This window comes from Engraulis encrasicolus, chromosome 12 (genome assembly GCF_034702125.1).
Source record: "Engraulis encrasicolus isolate BLACKSEA-1 chromosome 12, IST_EnEncr_1.0, whole genome shotgun sequence".
Lineage (NCBI taxonomy): Eukaryota > Metazoa > Chordata > Actinopteri > Clupeiformes > Engraulidae > Engraulis > Engraulis encrasicolus.
The window spans coordinates 27155908-27175200 of NC_085868.1; the positions used below are offsets into that span (position 1 = coordinate 27155908).

General features: G+C 44.7%; 1 protein-coding gene across 1 annotated transcript in view; it reads right to left on the reverse strand.

The window, feature by feature from the left end:
- Positions 1 to 19293, reverse strand: part of arhgap20 (Rho GTPase activating protein 20) — a 60686-nt gene that overhangs the window by 12468 nt on the left and 28925 nt on the right. The window contains exons 4-11 of the mRNA XM_063212014.1: positions 14553 to 14702; positions 11996 to 12037; positions 11765 to 11849; positions 10123 to 10200; positions 9388 to 9454; positions 7954 to 8148; positions 7330 to 7520; positions 5302 to 5466 (exon numbers count right to left, since the gene is read on the reverse strand). Coding sequence (XP_063068084.1) covers positions 5302 to 5466; positions 7330 to 7520; positions 7954 to 8148; positions 9388 to 9454; positions 10123 to 10200; positions 11765 to 11849; positions 11996 to 12037; positions 14553 to 14702 — 973 coding nt within the window. The remainder of the gene's footprint in view (positions 1 to 5301; positions 5467 to 7329; positions 7521 to 7953; positions 8149 to 9387; positions 9455 to 10122; positions 10201 to 11764; positions 11850 to 11995; positions 12038 to 14552; positions 14703 to 19293) is intronic.

Here is a 19293-nt window from a genome sequence, read left to right on the forward strand (position 1 = left end):
AACAACAGACAGAAACAAAATTCAGGTCACAGACCAACTGACAACCAGCGATCAAGGCAAAGACTTAAATGACAGACACTAATCAAAGGGACAGACTAAATAGTATACATACAGTAACAGACACCAGTAAGGGCAGAGAGACCAAGTAACGGACACCAGTCAGGACACAGACCAAATAACAGACAGCAGTAAAGGTACAGACCAAATGGGTAACAGACAGCAGTAAAGCCAAAAACGAAATAACAGCTGTCAGTTAGGCTGCAGACCAATAACAGTGACAGTGGTCTGCACATGGGGTACCGGTATATATACCTGTTCCCCCAAAAATATTTTATTACTTAAGTCACATTTCCTTCCCCTTGTGGGACCTTCTTTTGGTGTGAAGTGCGTACCCCCAACTTTCAAATGCCACAGACCAAAAAGCCACCCGTCAAGGCAGCACAGACCCCAAAAACAGACACCCTTTACTTGCCATCAAAGCACAGGCCACACTCACTGATTACTGAGCTACTTTTGGGTAGATTATGTGTTTTGCTGCTTTCAAAAAAGCAACAGAAAAGAACAAAATACCTCCTCCACTTCCACTTTGACACTCTGTCTTACCCAGTATTGCCAGATGTGTCTGATCAAATCCCGCCCAAAACGTTCTCAAAAACCGCCAAAATGTGCTAAATTCTTCCCAATTTAAACAAATTGCATTGATTTCTACGGGCACAAAACTGAAGAAAGAACTGCCAAATGACCAATTTTTCCCGTTTTTACCCACCCCAATTGGGGTAACCACCCAATCTGGCAACACTGGTCTTACCCCTGTTAACGGGCTAGCGTTGAGTGTTACAGTACTGGCTGCCTTTATAAGTAAACCTTCGGCAACATAACAGCCTTGAAATTCTCTAAGTGGCATTTACTGTATGCATGTACGTATCCGTGTGTGTCTGACCACAGCGTAATCAAGCTAGATTGTCATTACGGCGGTACAGCACGTACAGGACATAAGCAGGTGGGCACCGGCGGACTTAAAATTAGAGACTAAACCGCAAACATGTGTCTCACGCCTCACGTGGGACAGCGACGGGACGGGAGGGGAGGGGAGGGGATGGGGGCATAGGCTATCAACATCCGTTGTGGTACTGTACTGACTGTACTGTACTGTGGTACTTAAACACTTAGGGATTTCTTTTGCCTTAAGACATATAAAAGTTTTTATCTTTTACCTGACATTTCGACGGTGTTACTTCCGTCTTCATCAGAGGGTCACTGTGATGTTGATAAGTGACGTGCTTTAAAAACAGCTGATGTTGTTGTGATGGTGTTGTTTAAAGCACGTCACTCATCAACATCACAGTGACCCTCTGATGAAGACGGAAGTAACACCGTCGAAACATGTCAGGTAAAAGATAAAAACTTTTACATGTCTTAAGGCAAAAGAAAACCCTAAGTGTTTAAGTTAAACAGTTAGACATAATGAACTTAATACATATGTACTGTGGTACTGTCTATAGATGACAACAGGACAGTAAGGCTCATTGAAAGCGAGTCTGTTACGCCACGTAGGCCTATGTGTAATGTCACTGACAACAACACTGCATAATGAAGTGGTAAGGTGCGACGGTATGAGATGAGCTTAGCGGCGTTCGCAACATAAGGATAAATTAAATCCCTTACGGAAAATCCCCGACCCCTCCCACACTATTGAGTCACTATGCATTTGCCATCCTGTTTATATGAATGGTAATCAGGGGATACATACGTACAGTACAGTACAAATGTAATCAGTCAGAGAGTATTATAACATCATATCCTGATTGTGGAGGAGATACTACTTGAGGTGTTTGTTTTGTATTTGGATAATAATTTGAAATGTTGGCCAAGCTCATGACACACACACGCACACGCACACACGCACACGCACACGCACACACACACACAGGCTTGCACAAAGTATCATCTGGATGAAATGTGTCTTGTATTAACTTGTACTTTTGCATCATCGAGAGGGAGTCAAGACAAAACAAAGAATTTGTGTCTGTCCTGCAGTGCAATTCCTCTCTTTCTCTCTCTCTCTCTCTCTCTCTCTCTCTCTCTCTCTCTCTCTCTCTCTCTCTCTCTCTCTCTCTCTCTCTCTCTCTCTGTTTCTCTCTCTCTCTCTCACTCATACACACACACACAGACACACACACAAGCATAAACACACACGCACACATACGCATACACACTGTCCACACACACACACACACACACACACACACACACACACACACACACACACACACACACACACACACACACACACACACACACACACACACACACACCCCAGCTGGTGCTGAGATGACGTGGCATGTGAAGTGGTTACAGTCAGAAAGGCACATGTATTCACGCACTCTCATAAAGCGGCCGCACGTGCCGTTTAGTAGACCGTTTTGAAAAGGGAACACTGCATCTCTAAACTGTCAATTACCAACTCAAGGACACAGCTGAAGAGTCGAAACAGTGGCATGCACGTACTGTGCAACTTAATGTTTGTCTTTTTTCCCCACGCCTTTCCGGTTTTCATGTTTATTTATGTACACTTGAAAGTACATGCTTAAAAGGAACAGTGCCTTAACATCTGTACATTACGTAAATGTGTTGTACTTGAAATCATACTCTAAAAGGGAACTACGTCATAAAAGCTGAACATTGAGTAAATGTGTTGCACTAGAAATTTTACTCTTAAAAAGCAGCTGTACGTCTGTAGGCCTACTTTACATTACTGTGTTTCGCTTGAAATTATACTCTTAAAAAGTAACTGCGTCATAACGAATTTCTTTCCTATGGATTATGCTAGTTACGCTCGCTCTCTCGCTCTCTCGCTCTCTCTCTCTCTCTCTCTCTCTCTCTCTCTCTCTCTCTCTCTCTCTCTCTCTTTTGTGGCTGACTGTGGCAGTGGGCTGTGCTGCTGAAGACTGCATGCCTATCTAGCAAGCAGACTGGCCTGTCACAACCAGGCAAGCAAACCAGGCTATTGCCTAGGGCCCCCAACGTAAAAGAAGCCACCTGATAATGACGGGTTATACACTTGTACCTCAAATGACAACGCTGACACGATTGAGAGTATGGTGACACCTCCCTAAACTTAATGACCGAAAAGTGCAAAGATATATGCTATTGACATCTGTCTTGGGTGGGGTGGGGTGGTTGACTAGAAGACGGCCCCAGGTCCCTCCTTACCGAGGGAAACCCAGCATACCTTGAAACGGCCCTGCAAGCAGATTAAGTGTATTCGCTGTGGTGGGGAAGTATTCTCTTCTGCAGTTGGGTTTGGACCATAGCCTATGAGCCTATGATCATGTCCCCCAATTACACGGGGAAGGAATTGAATCATCCTCTCGGAAGCTATCAACACAACAAACCCCCCCAAAGGCTAAATACACAGTTGTATACACAGCATTGTAAATTAATTTACCCAGAGTGGTCGGGAGATGAGCAGTGGTATCCGTGTCCTAGACAAAAGGCTTATTCAACTGAACCGCATAAACCCCCTAATGAAGTGGCCTGAAATGAGGCACGAGGCATACAGTACATGCCCTGCACGTTTCAACAGCCAGCCATGCAGCCATTTTGTGCTGAAATCCCAGTCCAGTTCAGCTCATAGCAGAGTAGTTTTCAGAAACATGACGGCACTTATTTTCACCAGAATTACACTTTAGACATTTAGCACCAAAGCAGAATGACGCATGACGATGACGTAAAAAAAAAATGTGGAAAAAACAAAACAAAAGAAAACACCTATACAACTCACATCTCAACACAAATATTCACTGTTCACCTTGTTATTCTAATATAAGGCCAGGTAGGGCCTACCTCTAATTGCAGGCAAGGTATCTGTATGACAATAAGAGTTATTCAATTGAATTAATGTATATTATATTAAATTATATTAAATTAAATTACATTAAATTACATTACATTACATTACATTACATTACATTATATTCTAGCTTCCATATGTCATAAGTGAAAAGTGCTAAATTCAGCTAAGGTTTTGAACTTGGAGAGATGCACTGATCTCGGTCGATCCAAATGGGAGGCGGGGAGTATTTCACATGGGGTTTGACACTGTAATTGTACAATGACCCCAATGGCATAAAACGACACAGAACTGACAAAAAAAATCCCAACTGCCAAGAACTGGGTCATGCTTTCCTTTTTTGAAATAGTGAAACTCAAAGCAGGTCCCCAAAGCAGAGTGCTTGACAAAAGTTTGACGGTGTTGGCAGTAAGCTGACGTCCTCTCCAGCCAGCCATGCAAACACAATTCACAGTCCTGAAGAGCCCTCTTCAAACGTGAAGTGAGACTTCAGGTCCTCTCCAACAAAAGCAGAAAGCCAGAGATACTGTACCAACTTGCACCATACTGCACCTTACTAGGACACTGAGTACCACACACGACACCTCACCAAGACACGTGTCTACTTTAAGTGACAGGCCGTACCTTATTACCCAAGCAAATGTACTGTGTGTGCCTGTACTGTATACAGATGTGTGTCAATGAGTGATCTGCTGGATTTTGCTCAGTGTGTAACATGTATGAAAGTGAATGTGTATATTGTGTAAGAATACATGAATCTGTGCGATATGTATTTCGTGCATGTGTAACAAAGAGGGGAGTACAGTGAAGTTGCCTTGGACCCGGGCCTTCTAGAAAACGTATCAAGCTGCTCCAGTCCTGGGCATTCTGCTTCAAGTCCTGGCATGGCAACTCTACTCCTCTACTCCTCTTCCCTATAGTATGCTTTTGAACAACTTAGTTTTCCTCTGGGATTAAAGTTTCTGCACTCTACTCTACCAGAAGTCAGTCATGGGTAAGTGCTTGATGTTTAATCATGGGTAAACGGTTAAGGTGTCAGGTTTGCCGGTTCAATACCTGAACCGGCAGGTTGGTGCTGGGAGTAATTAACCACTGGTCTCCCCCATGACTGCGGTACACTGAGCATGGTACTACCATCCCTACGTTGCATTGGAGATGACCCATAGATCTCACATCAGAAAAATATATACAATCCCCGCACGCTGACCATTTCTTACCATCTTTGCTGGGTTGGATTCCTTCCCCCTTCACTTTAACTTTCACCATGTTCCAGTCTTAGGCCTTTAGATAGATAGATTATTTATTTGTCCTTTCGGAAAATTGTTCTGTGCCATTTTCAGTGCATCTGATACAATTACAAAGACATTACAATAAACAAGAACACATGTTTCAGCCTTCAGGTGAACTTAACCACTGTACTGTAGAAGAAAGAGATACAAGACACTGACCTTCAGAACCGCGGCGATGACGAAGATGGACTCGTGCACCAGGGAGACGTCTGGGGATCCAGAGTCCAGGCGGTCCCTCAGGTCCCGGCAGGCTTTGGCCCCGGCGGAGCGCCTGAAGATCCCTCTGGTGAACGGAGCCTCCTGGTACAAGAAGACCAGGATGTCCTGCAGAGCGGCATGGAGACAAGGAACAGAAATAGACGAGAGAAAGTGAGTTTGGAACATGTGGACATCTGGTTATGCAATATTGCTTTTAGTCATTTATTATGCACGTAAGCCTTGACTATCCATCTGTTGGTGGATAGAGGCACAGGAGGCAGAGGCCTGGGACGATAAACAGATGAGGAGACAAATGATTTGTCCCGCACACATCTTACCAATGTTTGTAATATTAGGATGACTGGATTTGCAACGTTTTGTCATTTTTACACAGATAATGTATTTCTACTGTGCTTCGGTGCTTTGGTATTTCTAACTGTTGCTGTATGTGGTGCCCGGCAGAGACGTGGAACAACAAGGAACAGAAACAGATGAGGAAAGACATGTCAAGAGAGGTATGGGACAACTTGGGATTTCACCTGGCAGGTGCAATGAAGATGATCCAGGCTCGGAAAAACTGTGAAAACTCTTGCATACACTGGCCATTTCCCAGGGGGGTCCGCTCATTTTTCCGACGCACCATTGGTCCGATGCGTCAATGTTCCGAACATTTCCCATTGATCCTACAGCACTTAATCTCAGATAACTTTTTACCAATTAAATGAAACCCTTTGTCCCGACAGTCCAATGTTTTGGCCAAAAGCTGCTTTGGATCACAGTCATCTCTGAAGCCTACGCAGTGGTCCTGCTGCCGTCTGTGACAGGTTAGGTTTAGGGAAAGTTTTGGTCAAGGCACAAATTTAAAACTCAGACACATCGCAATAGCCTACTGACAGGTTAGGGTTAGGAATGGTTTTGGGTAGGGCACAATTGTAAAACTTGAAAACATTGCATTAAGGTCAGGTTATGTTTAGGGCTGGTTTTGGTAAGGGCACAGCAAGACCGACGGCATCTATGTGCTCGTCGCAGCGCATGCAGCTGAAGTCTACTTGGCACCGGGAAAAGCAGGACATACGACCTGGGATGATGACCAACCCCAAACATTGGTCGGAACATTGAGCTGTCGGAGCAAAGGGTTTCATTTAATTATTTCGAGTTAGTGGGCTGTAGGATTAATGGGAAATTTTCGGAATATTGACGAATCGGACCAAAGGGGTGTCGGAAAAATGACATGCTACCTTTCCCAGGAGCTTATTTATTGACCGTGTTTAAATATGCTTATAAATGTCGTGACTATCACGGATTGATGTAAAAATGCACCACGAACGTGTGTAACACAAATAGGTTACCCCAAATTGTCATTTGATCACTCAATGTTTTGAGCTAACCGGGTAAGCTAACTTTAGCATTTTACCAGAACCAGGGGGCGGATTACAGAAAACTTCCTATCTTAAGTCAAAAGTTAAGATAAGACGAGTGGAGATAAGATTTTTTCCATTTTGGTATTACAGAAGCAAATCCTATCTCAATTTAGGATTCTTATCTTATCTTTGTAAATCCTATCTTATCTCGAGTTAGGACTCCTAAGTAAGCGATCGAGACATCTAGGATCGACTTTTTATGTCTGTTACCTTAGCAACTGATGATGCGTTGTGTCTCGTGAAGTGTCGTTTGTTTTGACAAAGTAGGCTAACAACTAGCACTAGCGAGAAAAAAATAAGGTAGATATGGATAATCCGAAAAGAAGAGCATTACATTTTAAACACGACGAGGTGGAAGCCTTGGTAACTTTGGTAGAGCAGTCGAAGGACATTTTGTTCGGCAAGTTCAGTGCCACACTTACGAAAGAAATGAAGCTTATATTAGACTACTTCTGTACTACTATAATGATATAACGGTATTGCTCACGCTACCCTTGACCTGTCAGTACCAGGTGATGCCACATTAAATCGAGGCTCTGCATGAAATGGTTAAGGTAATAGCAGTCACCATAATGGGTCTGGGCAGGGCACCGTCCTGGCACACCATGCAGAGGGGCTGGCCAAACAGCTGGCCGGGGGCGGTGATTAGGGGCGTCAGGGGCGGGTCATCCAGCTGATTGGTCGAACCCCTCCAGAAGGCCCAGCTGATCAGGGACCGCCTCCTCTTATAGGGTTTCACGCTGGGCTCCACTGTAGAGGCTGACCGGGAAAGAGAGAAATACAGAGAGAGAGAGAGAGAGAGTGAAATACAGAGAGAGAGGTGGAGTTAGAAGAAAAAGTAATTCTAAGTGTTGCATGAATGACGCTAAGCATAGGCACAGACGAACACTTTTATTCTATGGATTTAAGGGCAGTCATGGGTAGGCGGTTAGGGTGTCATGCTTGAAGCCCAAGGGTGGCCGGTTCGATTTTACGACCCGCCAAGTGAGTGAGGGGAGTAATGACTTGTGATTTGACTGTACTCTTTCCCAGGTGCTGAACAAAACGTGATGGCTTTGCAAGTTTGCACACTCTTTAGGATTTTTTTCCTGTTTGATGTCCTTCTTCCTCAGTTTATTTACTCATTGGCAGAAGATAACATTTCGACCTTGTGGACGGTCTTCCTCAGATTCCTTCAACCTTCACAGCTCACCTATGAAGGACTGTCCCACCACCACGCGGCTTGGCTTGAGTATGAATTGGCACTGGTTGTCGTTCTGCAGCTGGTCCAGGAGCAGCTCTGCCTGGGTCTCGGGAGGGGGCGCGCTGCTGCCGTCTTTGGGGTCGGCCAGGCAGAGAGAGGGGTCTCTTAGGTGGCCCATCTGGATAGAGAAGGGGTACTCATGACCTGTGAAACAACATAGATAGATAGATCGAGAGATAAATCGATAGATCGATAGATCAATAGATTGATAGATTGATGAAAATAAGATGCATGAAAATAAATTAGTCAAATAAAAACATAGCATTTCTTCAACCGAAACATAACTGCTTGTTGCCACGTGGAAAAAGAAACAACAGAAAACAGGACACTGTGATATGTTATACCGAAGAATGAACTATTTGGTGACAGTGTCTGAAATGATCACCAGCCACAGGCAAGTTTTAGATGTACACTGTGCAGGAAATGGTCAAAAAAAGGTACTGCAACTATGCTGCTCATTGAAACTGGGCTGCCTATTGCCAACTTTGATCTTTACATGAATGTTTACAAAGTAATAAACTAATATTTTCTAGTATGGCTCCTTTCATGTAAGAAAAGTGCAATTTTTCCAGTCATAATAAATACTTAGAATTTGATGGTGGTGGTAAGTATTCATGAAAAAGGTAACATTAGTGAATGGGTAGCATGAATTCTGGAAATAAACAACTAAAAATCTTACATAGTGTAGTTTTAACTACATTTGGCTGGTGGGAATGTGGTGCTAATGTCAAACCCTGCTGAACAATTCACTGTTTGTATGCAGGCAGTTCTGTGCACATTGCCCCTATGTACTGTACAGTCATCTTTCTCCACAATGGTCATAAGTTAACATCTAAACCATTCTTCAAACTCAGGCTAAAACCCTGGGTCTAGAAGGAGGAATTATGTCCGTGTGAGGTTTGTGTGATATTTGGCTGTGCATTTGTTTGTGTGTTCCTATATTTGTCTGTGCAGAGGTGCCGTGTAATAAACTTAAAAAACTTAAGGCTATTTTCCACTACCAGTTTTCTGGTAAGCCTACAGCTCGACACAGCACGACACAGCTCAATCGAAAAGCAAAAAGTGGCATTCATGTCGCGCAGTGTCAACCAGGAAACCGGCAGTGGAAAATAACCTTTCGTGAAACAGAAAACACGACACTGTGATATGTTATACCCATGAATAAACGTACCTGCCAAAGTGCCGGGTGAAAGTGTCAGCAGCCACAGGCAAGTTATAAATACATTTGGGCAGTGGGGAGGTGGTGAGGTTGTGGTGTAACAGGGAGGCGAGGCCCTGGTGAGGTTTGTGTGATATTTGGCTGTCCATTTGTTTGTGTGTTCATACAGTACATTTGTCTGTGCCGAGGTGCAGTGTGATGGGCACGCAGTGTGCTGTTCTTACCAATGAGGGGATAGGGTGCATTATCCCTCTTGGAGCTCACCCACAGCTGGTAATCCTTCACGTTGCCCTGCAGGTACAACAAACCGGTGACAAAAAAGGCTTTAGCCTCCATTTCACCACTCTATTACTCAGGTTAATAACAAACAAAAAGACTTTATGTGGGGGATTAACTTAACTCAGGCAGGGAACAAGACGAAATCATGACATTGCGTTACACACTGCACAACTACACAGTACAAGATTATGCAGATAGATTTTCAGAGCTGCGCTTTTGTCTTTTTTTAGGTACACAGTGTTATGTGTTCTTTATAATCACAGCAACAATACAATTAAGCACAATGATACTGTGACGCATACGTACTATTTATAGCTGATGTACTGTATAGCACCAGTAATTGTATGTCTTTTATGACAACTTTTCACAATGAGCGACACCAAAGGCATTTTGTGATGCATATTGACTGGAAACATTGAATAAAACCAAATGCAGTCAAATAAACTAATGTGGAACAAATAAATCCTACCCTGCGAGTAAAACAAGAATGCAAAAATACTTCAATGCAAAACAGACCTTTTTATTCCAGATGGGCACATCCATTAGAAGCACCAAAGGGTTTGCTGCCATGTGTTGTGTTGTTTTGAAATGTGTGTGCGTGTGTGCGTGTGTGCGTGTGTGCGTGTGCGTGTGTGCGTGTGTGTGTGTGCGTGCACTCTCATGACCTCAATGCCACTCACCACAATGCCAAACTGCTGCAGAGCCAGTCGAATGACCTCGCTGGCACTGTCGGAGTTGCTCACTGCTAGCGTCTTGGCCTAAAGGAGAGCACACACAGTGAAAACACCAGTGTAAATATAAGTATTTAAAAAACTTAAAGAATTGTATTTTTAACAGTTGTAGAGTTGAAATGACTCTGACCACCTGCAGAATCTTTACGCTGACTTTTGACTCCACCGTTGAGTAATCTTACTCTCCACAACATTGTAAATGAAGAGTTCAGATGCAAAAAACCCTAACTCCATTTCTGAAGACCTGCACTTCTGTATTTTTAGAGAACCCTGTTGTTAGTTTGGTTTACATTCATGTACCTGATAATACATATTTAGATTACATAAATAAAAAATATGCAATTTTGATAGATTTGTATTACATAAAAATTAATTACGAAATGTTTCTCAAAAGGCACTTAGGGGGTTTTGCATCTGAACTCTACAAATACTCTATCTGGATTCATGTGTAAGGTTACTCTGAGATATCGATGCCCCATTTTTAACTGTGTGAGGGGAGCACAGGGAGGTGTAGGGATGCGAACATGTGACCAACACACCACCACTAACACCAGCACCACCCACCCCTCCTGGCCCCACATCCACCCCCTTCAGTTGCTCACTGCTAGTGTTTTGGCCTAAGGAGAGCACAGGGACGCGACACGTTGGGATGCGAACATGTGACCAACACACCACCACCCACCACCAAAAGCACTCCAGAGTCACCAAACACTCCTGACCTCCCATCCACCCATCCTCTTCAATAGATCATTACATGCTTCTTGGTCTAAGGAGGGCACAGGGACGCGACACGTTGGGATGCGAACATGTGACCAACACACCACCACCCACCATCAACCACCAAAGCACTCCTGACCTCCAAGCCACCCACCCTCTTCAACAGATCATTACATGCTTCTTAGTCTAAGGAGGGCACAGGGATGGGGCACGTTAGGGATGTGAACATGTGACAAAACCCACACATCACCGACATGACACCACCACCCAACACATCCCACCCCTCCCTTCAGTTTCTTATCCAAGGGCGGATCTAGCCATTTTGGGGCCCTAGGCGAAATATAAACATGGGGCACTCAAACGCCATTATACAGACATACAATTCTGTATTTTGGTGCTATTCAAGGGGTTTGTCTCATATAAATCCTTGATTACTTTACATACTGTTAGTGACACTTTAAGACTTTTTTGCATGTCTACCACGACTGGTTGGGGGCCCCTGTGGAGGGCAGATTTGGCGGGGGCCCTAGGCAATTGCCTAGGTTTGCCTAATGGAAAGTCAGCCTCTGTTCTTATCACTAGTGTATTAAGTGTAAGGAGAGCGCAGGGGCGTGACACGTTGCGATGCGAACATGTGACCACCACACCACCGCAACCCACCATCCTAAGCCCCGCCCCAATCCAAACTCCTTCAATTGATCACTGCTAGTGTCTTAGCCTGCGGAAAGCACAGGGACGCGTTGGGAAGCGAACATGTGACCACCATACCACACCACAGCACAGCACCGCTACCAACACCACTCCTACCCACCACTCCTACCCACCCCTTCACGTGCATGTCCCCAGGATGAAGGTTAACCAGAGGTGAGCTTACGTATGCGCTGTTCCCGAGGTCTTTGGCGAACACTTTCAGAGGGATGGTTTTAGGGTTGTCCTTCTCCTTCTCTTCTTTCATATGGCTGTCACAGAAAACACCAGAAGACTTGTTTTTCAAAACACATAGAGTTTGACATATTTTGTATCGCATTTGTGAATTTGTACAGCTATTTTGCTATTGTTTATGAATCGTGAAAAAAGGATAACTGTAGCGCAGTTCAGAGTTTACCTTTTAATGAGAGAGAGCCAGTTTTCTTTCTGCTCTACAGTGCTGTGAGAAAAAAAAAATATTGTTAAATTATACTCTGTGGATCTGTGCAGCAATAAAAACGTCAATGACATTAGCCGAGGTGACATACATAAACACAGGAACAGGGATCAGCAGACCGTGTCAAATCGCTGACCAGGGGCTGCTGACAGCTTTGACTGGGCCTGGGGCAGAATCATCTGAAAGGGCCCCCCTTGCAATACATGCAATGTAATGGGGTCCCAATTCTGGGCCCCCCTTTTCCCTGGGCCCAGGACAACTGACCTTTTTACCCCCCTTGTGGGCGGGCGGGTGACTAAGACTCTGACACTGTGTGCGTCAACACAAGAATTTCCCTCTTAGGCTTAAGAGGTTTATTTCAAATTCCACTTTCATTGTCAAATCTGCCGTTTCACATATAAGTCTTTGGTAAGACGTTGGTAAGACACAAGCATTTCAATAACTGTTGAGACTGAGTGTCGAGCATATTAAATAAGCCTGACAAAGTGGAAAAGTGAGGTCATTCATTATTAAGTAAACATAATTTGTGACACCAAGCCAAAAGAACAACTAAGAGTCTTAGCACAGAGGATTTTCCTGCCTTGCTGTTGAGACACGTCGGAGTATGGAACAAGATACAGTTTTTCTAATAGCCTCTGGACCCATTATATATATATATATATATATATATATATATATATATATATATATATATATATATAATATTTTTCTTTCCTTCATTGGATAGGAGAGACACGAGACAGGGAGGTAAAGGGAGAGAGGCAGGGGAAGGATCGGGAAATGACATTGGGCTGGAATCGAACCCAGGGTCCCCGGCGCAACAGTCAGTGGCCCAGCCGTTTGAGTCACGGCCGAGGCTGCTTCTGCACCTAGAAGTAACGCACGGTGTTCCGTACAGCGCCACCTCACAGAATGGCGTTTCCGCAATCAAAACAATGCCATTCGGTGTGATGGCAACCATCACACGTATTGAATGGCTCATGTGAAAGAGGAGGTTGTCGTCTTCAAAATAAGACCACATCGACTTACAGTGGAGCATTGTGGTTAATGTATGGATTGATTATTTGTGCCAAGTGCCGGTTAGCCATGAGCCGCTAGCTTCCGTCGGCCTGAACAAATAAGTAACAGTATTCCGTACATCTGATTTACCTTAAAATGCTGCATTAGCAATGGTTTTCATGCAATTATAATGTTGGTGTGTTTGTTTGTTGTCAAACTATCCCTTCAAAACAGAGTTTGAATGACTACAACACGGTAAAGATTACTTTGAAAGCAACATGCATGCTAGCCGGAAGTAGTTTGTTACATTGCAGCCAAGAACGGCACTTCCATACGCGGTTGCTATGTTATTTTTACCGTGTTATATTCACTTAAACTCTTCATGGAACGAATAACAATTAGTTTAGCACTTCACAAACACATACACATTAGATCGGTCATGAAAACCATTGGTAGTGCACCGTTTTAATGTAATGAAGTTGTACGGAGTACTGTTACTTATTTGGTGAGATGTGTTCGGAATACTGTTACCTATTTGATTTAATCAATCAACCCATACATTAACCACCGCAATTCTAGTTGGTCTTATTTTGAAGACGACAGCCTCCTCTTTCAAATAAGCTATACAAAAGGTGTGATGGTTGTCATTACACTGAAAAGTTTATTTCAATCGCGAAAACAGCATTCTGCGAGGAGGCGCTGTACAGAACACCGTGCGTTGCTTCTATTTAAATAACAAATATGTGCAGGCCGTCTTCTGATGTAGTCAGATGTGGCTGTGTCAAATTTGCCATGGTTTAGACAGCTTCTTCTTGTATTCAACAAAAGCATCGCTAGTCACTGACGATGCCATATGCCGCCGCATTCCAGCACATGAAATGCGAACAAAAGCTCAACTGGAACGATGGACGTCAGATGTGAATTCGTTTATTTTCTTCTGCATGAACTGCACCTTGAAGTAGTTTACTTTAACCACTTTGTTCTGTTGTTGTGAAATTGAAATGCCAAATCCGAGTGGACCATATTAAACGTATAACTCAAAGAAAATAATTTCTCATGAGTCTTCACTGCCTTTACTTCTCGTTCCTAAAGGAAAGGGAGGTCAACAAATGTAAGTAGCATACACAAACAATCCAGAGAAAAAGTGGTTTCCGACCAATCAACCGACATAGTGGCATTTAGGTGTTGTATGCACGATTAAAAATGGTAAAAATGTCCATATTATGGTGAAACACTAAGCCATAGAGTTGCAAGTAGTTTTAATTACTGTTGTTACATCACGTGCACACGACTCTTGGTACCACCTTTTTGGTAGGTCCATCCATCAGATGGTCAGTCGCTCAATTGGAAACCATTTTTTCAGAGTAGGTTTGTGAGCGCAAGTTACCTAAAGGTGGCAACACTGTTGCAGATAGGCCAGCCCATGACGAGCTCCTCTCCTGACTGTGTTGTGCAAGTAATGCATGTTATGTTATGTTATGTTATGTTATGTTATGTAATGTAATGTAAAAAAGGTTACCTGAATGTAGCCACACAGTTGCAGGTGGGCCAGCCCATGACGAAGCTCCTCTCCTGGCTAGTGCTGCCCTCACACACCTCCTCCATGCAGTTGGCGATCCACATCTGGGACACGTAGGCCTGGGCCTTCATCTTGAAGTGAGTGGGGGACCTTTGGAGGTGGCAAAAATGCTGTGATGAGCAGTGCGCAAATACTTATAGATATGCATGCAGGTCATACACACTACTGGGTAACACTTGACGCCGGTGTCATAAGCATGTCATTACAGTGTCATACTACTGTCATGACACAGTCATAGATAAGTCATAAACATTATGTCCATGTCATTAACATTTTATGACTGTTGGCCTTATGGCAACCGAATGTCACTTAAGGCTTTGCCATAACCGAATGTCACTTAAGGCTAACAGTCATAAAATGTTTATGACATGGACATAATGTTTATGACACATGCATAACACTATTATGACACTATTATGACACTGTAATGACATGCTTATGACCCCGACGCCAAGAAAAGTGTTACCCACTACTATTGCAGAGTGAAACAATGCGAAAGCTATTATGTTGAATTCAGGTAAATTGGGCTACTTTTTTTGCATATAAGCCCAAAGTGCCCCAATTTACCTGAATTCACAATACAAATTCGTATTCACATACAAAGTTTTGGTACGACATTTACCAGAATGAGAGAGCACATCTCTCCTGTCTTGGCAGACCTGCACTGGTTACCTGTCTCATACAGAATCGACTTTAAGATTCTGCTCACAGTATTTAAAGCATTAAATGGACTTGCCCCTAGCTATATCTCAGACATGCTCTCTTTTTATGCCCCTGCTCGAGCTCTCAGGTCCACTGATGCCAAGCTGCTAAGGACCCCCACCCCCCGCAGAAGAAGATCGGCGACGCCGCGTTTGCCTGCTATGCGCCCAAGAGATGGAACGCCCTCCCCATCGAGATCCGATCAGCCACCTCCGTCGACTCCTTTAAGAAGCAGCTGAAGACCCACCTCTTCATCCTTGCCAACTCCTAGCTGCCAAGGCGTCATAGTGTCCCAGCTGCCGCAGCGCCCTTACTACTCGCAACCAGCCCTGGCAGGGGGCTCCCCTAGGTGGCCGCTGGTCTCAGCCTGAGGTTTCTTCCTGACTATAGGGGGTCTTTTTTTCTCAGACTTCACTGAGCTTTTTTTTTCCCCCTTACAAACTATGAATCAAGCGAAAGGGAGTTTTTCCTCACCCCTGATGCCACCAGGGGCCGCACCTGAGCGCCCAATCTCTGTGTGACTATCTATGACTCATGATAGGCCCAGCCACTATGGACCTTACACATCTAAGAATCCTGGTCCTATCCTACGTTGACCTTATGACTCTACATTCTCTGTCTATCTCTTCTTCCTCTGCCTTCCTGCTTTTTCTGCCTCTCCTCTATACCTCTCCTTTTAAATCTATCTCTAAAAATGTTTTTTTTTTCCATTTGTTAAGCACTTTGAGTTACATGCCTTGTATGACACAGTGCTATACAAATACAATTATTATTATTATTATTATTAAACATTTTCCATCTGGCAACACTGGCAACTGAACACCCACACTGCCATGCATGCCCGCTCATACAGTATACACCCGTGGAGATTATTTTGTTTAACATACTGTTGGTGGAGCTGTACCCAAACTACCTAAGCCACTGTCTATCCCCCATTCTCTCTCTCTCTCCAACACACACACACACACACACACACACACACACACACACACACACACACACACACACACACACACACACACACACACGCACACACGCACACACGCACACACGCACGCACGCACGCACGCACGCACGCACACACACACACACACACAAAACATGCTCACAGCTGGAACAACAGAGATGTCGATTACTCATCACATTGCATTTGTTTGTGAGGTGTAGTGAAATGCGTAGGCTACTTAATTTCTCTTCGCTGTCATCTTTAAACCCACACACCTGTACATACACTCTTCCACACACTTAAGAAAATCACACTCAAGAGGGTAATATCCGAAAAAAAAACACAAACCGTTGAATGAAATTACGATCAAAACAACCAGAAATGTCCTAATTATTTCTCCTCACTATCTCATTTTGACACACACACCTGCACACACACACTCATTTAAACAAATTACACACATTGAATCGAATCATGATCAAAACAACCAGAAACACAGAAACACAGAAAAACACACACAACCGCACACACACTAAGAAATGTGCATTCTGAATGTGTTCGTCATCGTTTTCAGCAAGCCTGTCATTGCCATGAGGACCCGATGTTCTCACAGAAAACATGATGTGTAGTCGCAACTCAGTAACATCACAGTCCTCGTTGCGGACCCGTGTAGCCCTAGTCTTACATACACTCACTTAAGCAAATCACACACAACCGGGTAATATATATATATAAAAAACCATTGAGTCAAATGACCACAACAAACAGGAACTTAGCAGTAGTCTTAGTTCCAATATGTGACCTTGCGTCCTCCACTTGTGCTTGTGGCCCCGTACCAGGAAGTAATACGTCATGACATTGATGATATCACTGACAACAGCATTATACGTATTTCAATATCTCTCATAAAGTCATTTTCTCATTTGCAAACAGGATGGTGAATGAAGAATAGTCTCCCAAAAATTGTTGCGGCGAGGCTGACAGCGGGGAAACGTAATTATTTTCTCAATGGAGGCGGGGCGTCAGCAAAACGTGAGGCCACAAGCACAAGTGGAGGACGCAAGGTTGCATATTGGAATGCACCCGTACTCCTGTGTTTTTGCTCCTTCAAAGGGTGGCCCTCCTCTCGCACCAGCTGTCATTAGCACACATGTATGCACACTCACTCAAAGACCAAGTGACACTGAGCTCTTAGATCATGTGCACTTTGCTCTCTCCTTTTGCCCCATATTGCAACTTAATCCAACCAAATCTCCAAAGCCACGAAAGTTCAGTGGTGTGTGTCTGTGTCTGTATCTGTGTCTGTCTCTGTGTATGTGTGCCTGTCTCTCTGTCAGTGTGTGTGTGTGTGTGTGTGTGTGTGTGTGTGTGTGTGTGTGTGTGTGTGTGTGTGTGTGTGTGTGTGTGTGTGTGTGTGTGTGTGTGTGTGTGTGTGTGTGTGTGTGTGCGTGTACGTTTGTGTGTGGGTGAGAGGGAGAGAAACAGTGTGTGCGTGTGCGTGCGTGTGTGTGTGTGTGTGTGTGTGTGTGTGTGTGTGTGTGTGTGTGTGTGTGTGCGTGTGTGTGCGTGTGTGCGTGCGTGCATGTGTAGAAGCGATCATCAATGGCATGGATGGCAGACTCTCTCACGCTCTATTCCCACCATATCGACCCCTCTGTCTCTGTTTATCTGACACCACCAGGCTCCATGAGGTGAGCTGTGCTGCGCTGCGCTGCACCTCCCTGTCGAGTGCACGTGAACCAGGGCTGGCCTGGCCCGCTCCCCTCTGTCCCCTTACCGTCCCTCTCACCTCTGTCCTCTTATAGTCTGTGTGTGTGTGTGTGTGTGTGTGTGTGTGTGTGTGTGTGTGTGTGTGTGTGTGTAGGCGTGCACAGATAGGGATGAGGTGGTGCTAAAGCACCCGCCCCTTTACCCGACTGGACCAAAAATGCCCTTTTTGAACATTCTGTTTTTCACATTTTTGTCACCATTTACTGTAGTCCAAGTTGACATGATCATCTACAACATGCCTGATGATCCAAAGCATGTGACAATAATGCCCCGATACAGCCTCTATAGGCTAGTTAGGCAGCCGGAAGTTTCAAATACCCCCCCTCCCCACCTGGAGCACCAGTCCCGCAAAATGTCTGTGCACGCCACTGTGTGTGTGTGTGTGTGTGTGTGTGTGTGTGTGTGTGTGTGTGTGTGTGTGTGTGTGTGTGTGTGTGTGTGTGTGTGTGTGTGTGTGTGTGTGTGTGTGTGTGTGTGTGTACAGTGAGTGCCCTCCCTGATTGATGCATGTGAACAGCTGACCTCTGTCATCTCTCTCTCTCTCTCTCTCTCTCTCATGTGTGCATGTGCGTGTGTGAGATGGGTATGTACAGTGCAATGAGTGCCCTCCTGCCCTCCTGCACGTGAATGAGGGGCCGGTCCTCTGTCCCACACCTAACTGTGTCCCTCCGGCCTGGCTGTGCCACTCTTGGTGTGCCTGTGTATGATATCTAGGTAACCAGGGCACCCGCCGACCAGACCACAAAGCCAAACACCCAGACCGCAAGACAGCCAGCTAGCCAGTCACCCAGCCAAACAGCCTGTCACATAGTCACCCTGAGAGTAAGCCAGTCACCCAGTCACCCGGTCACCCAGACAACTTCCCAGCCGGGCAGTTAGCCAGCGGGTGGATGTACACATACTAAACGACAGGGGTTCCCAAACTTTTCCACCTGGTGGAAAATACGGAATAAGACATGGCGGGGCACTGTTGCGCAGCACGCTAAGCCCCCCACATTTGGGATTGCATGCCCAAGGGTTCCACCCAGGGTTCGAATCCGGCCAACCTGGGTCATTTCCCATCCTTACCCCGTCTCTCTCTCCACATTCGCTTACTGTCGCTGTTCAATGTCCTATCTGAAATAAAGGCTAAAAAGCCCATAAAAATATCTTTTTTTAAAAAGGAATAAGACATGGCAAGGCGGAAAGGGGCACTTTTGGTAGTCCACCAAAGCACCCTACTGGCCTCAATCCCCTTCACCACTCGACCTCCTCTCTACAGAG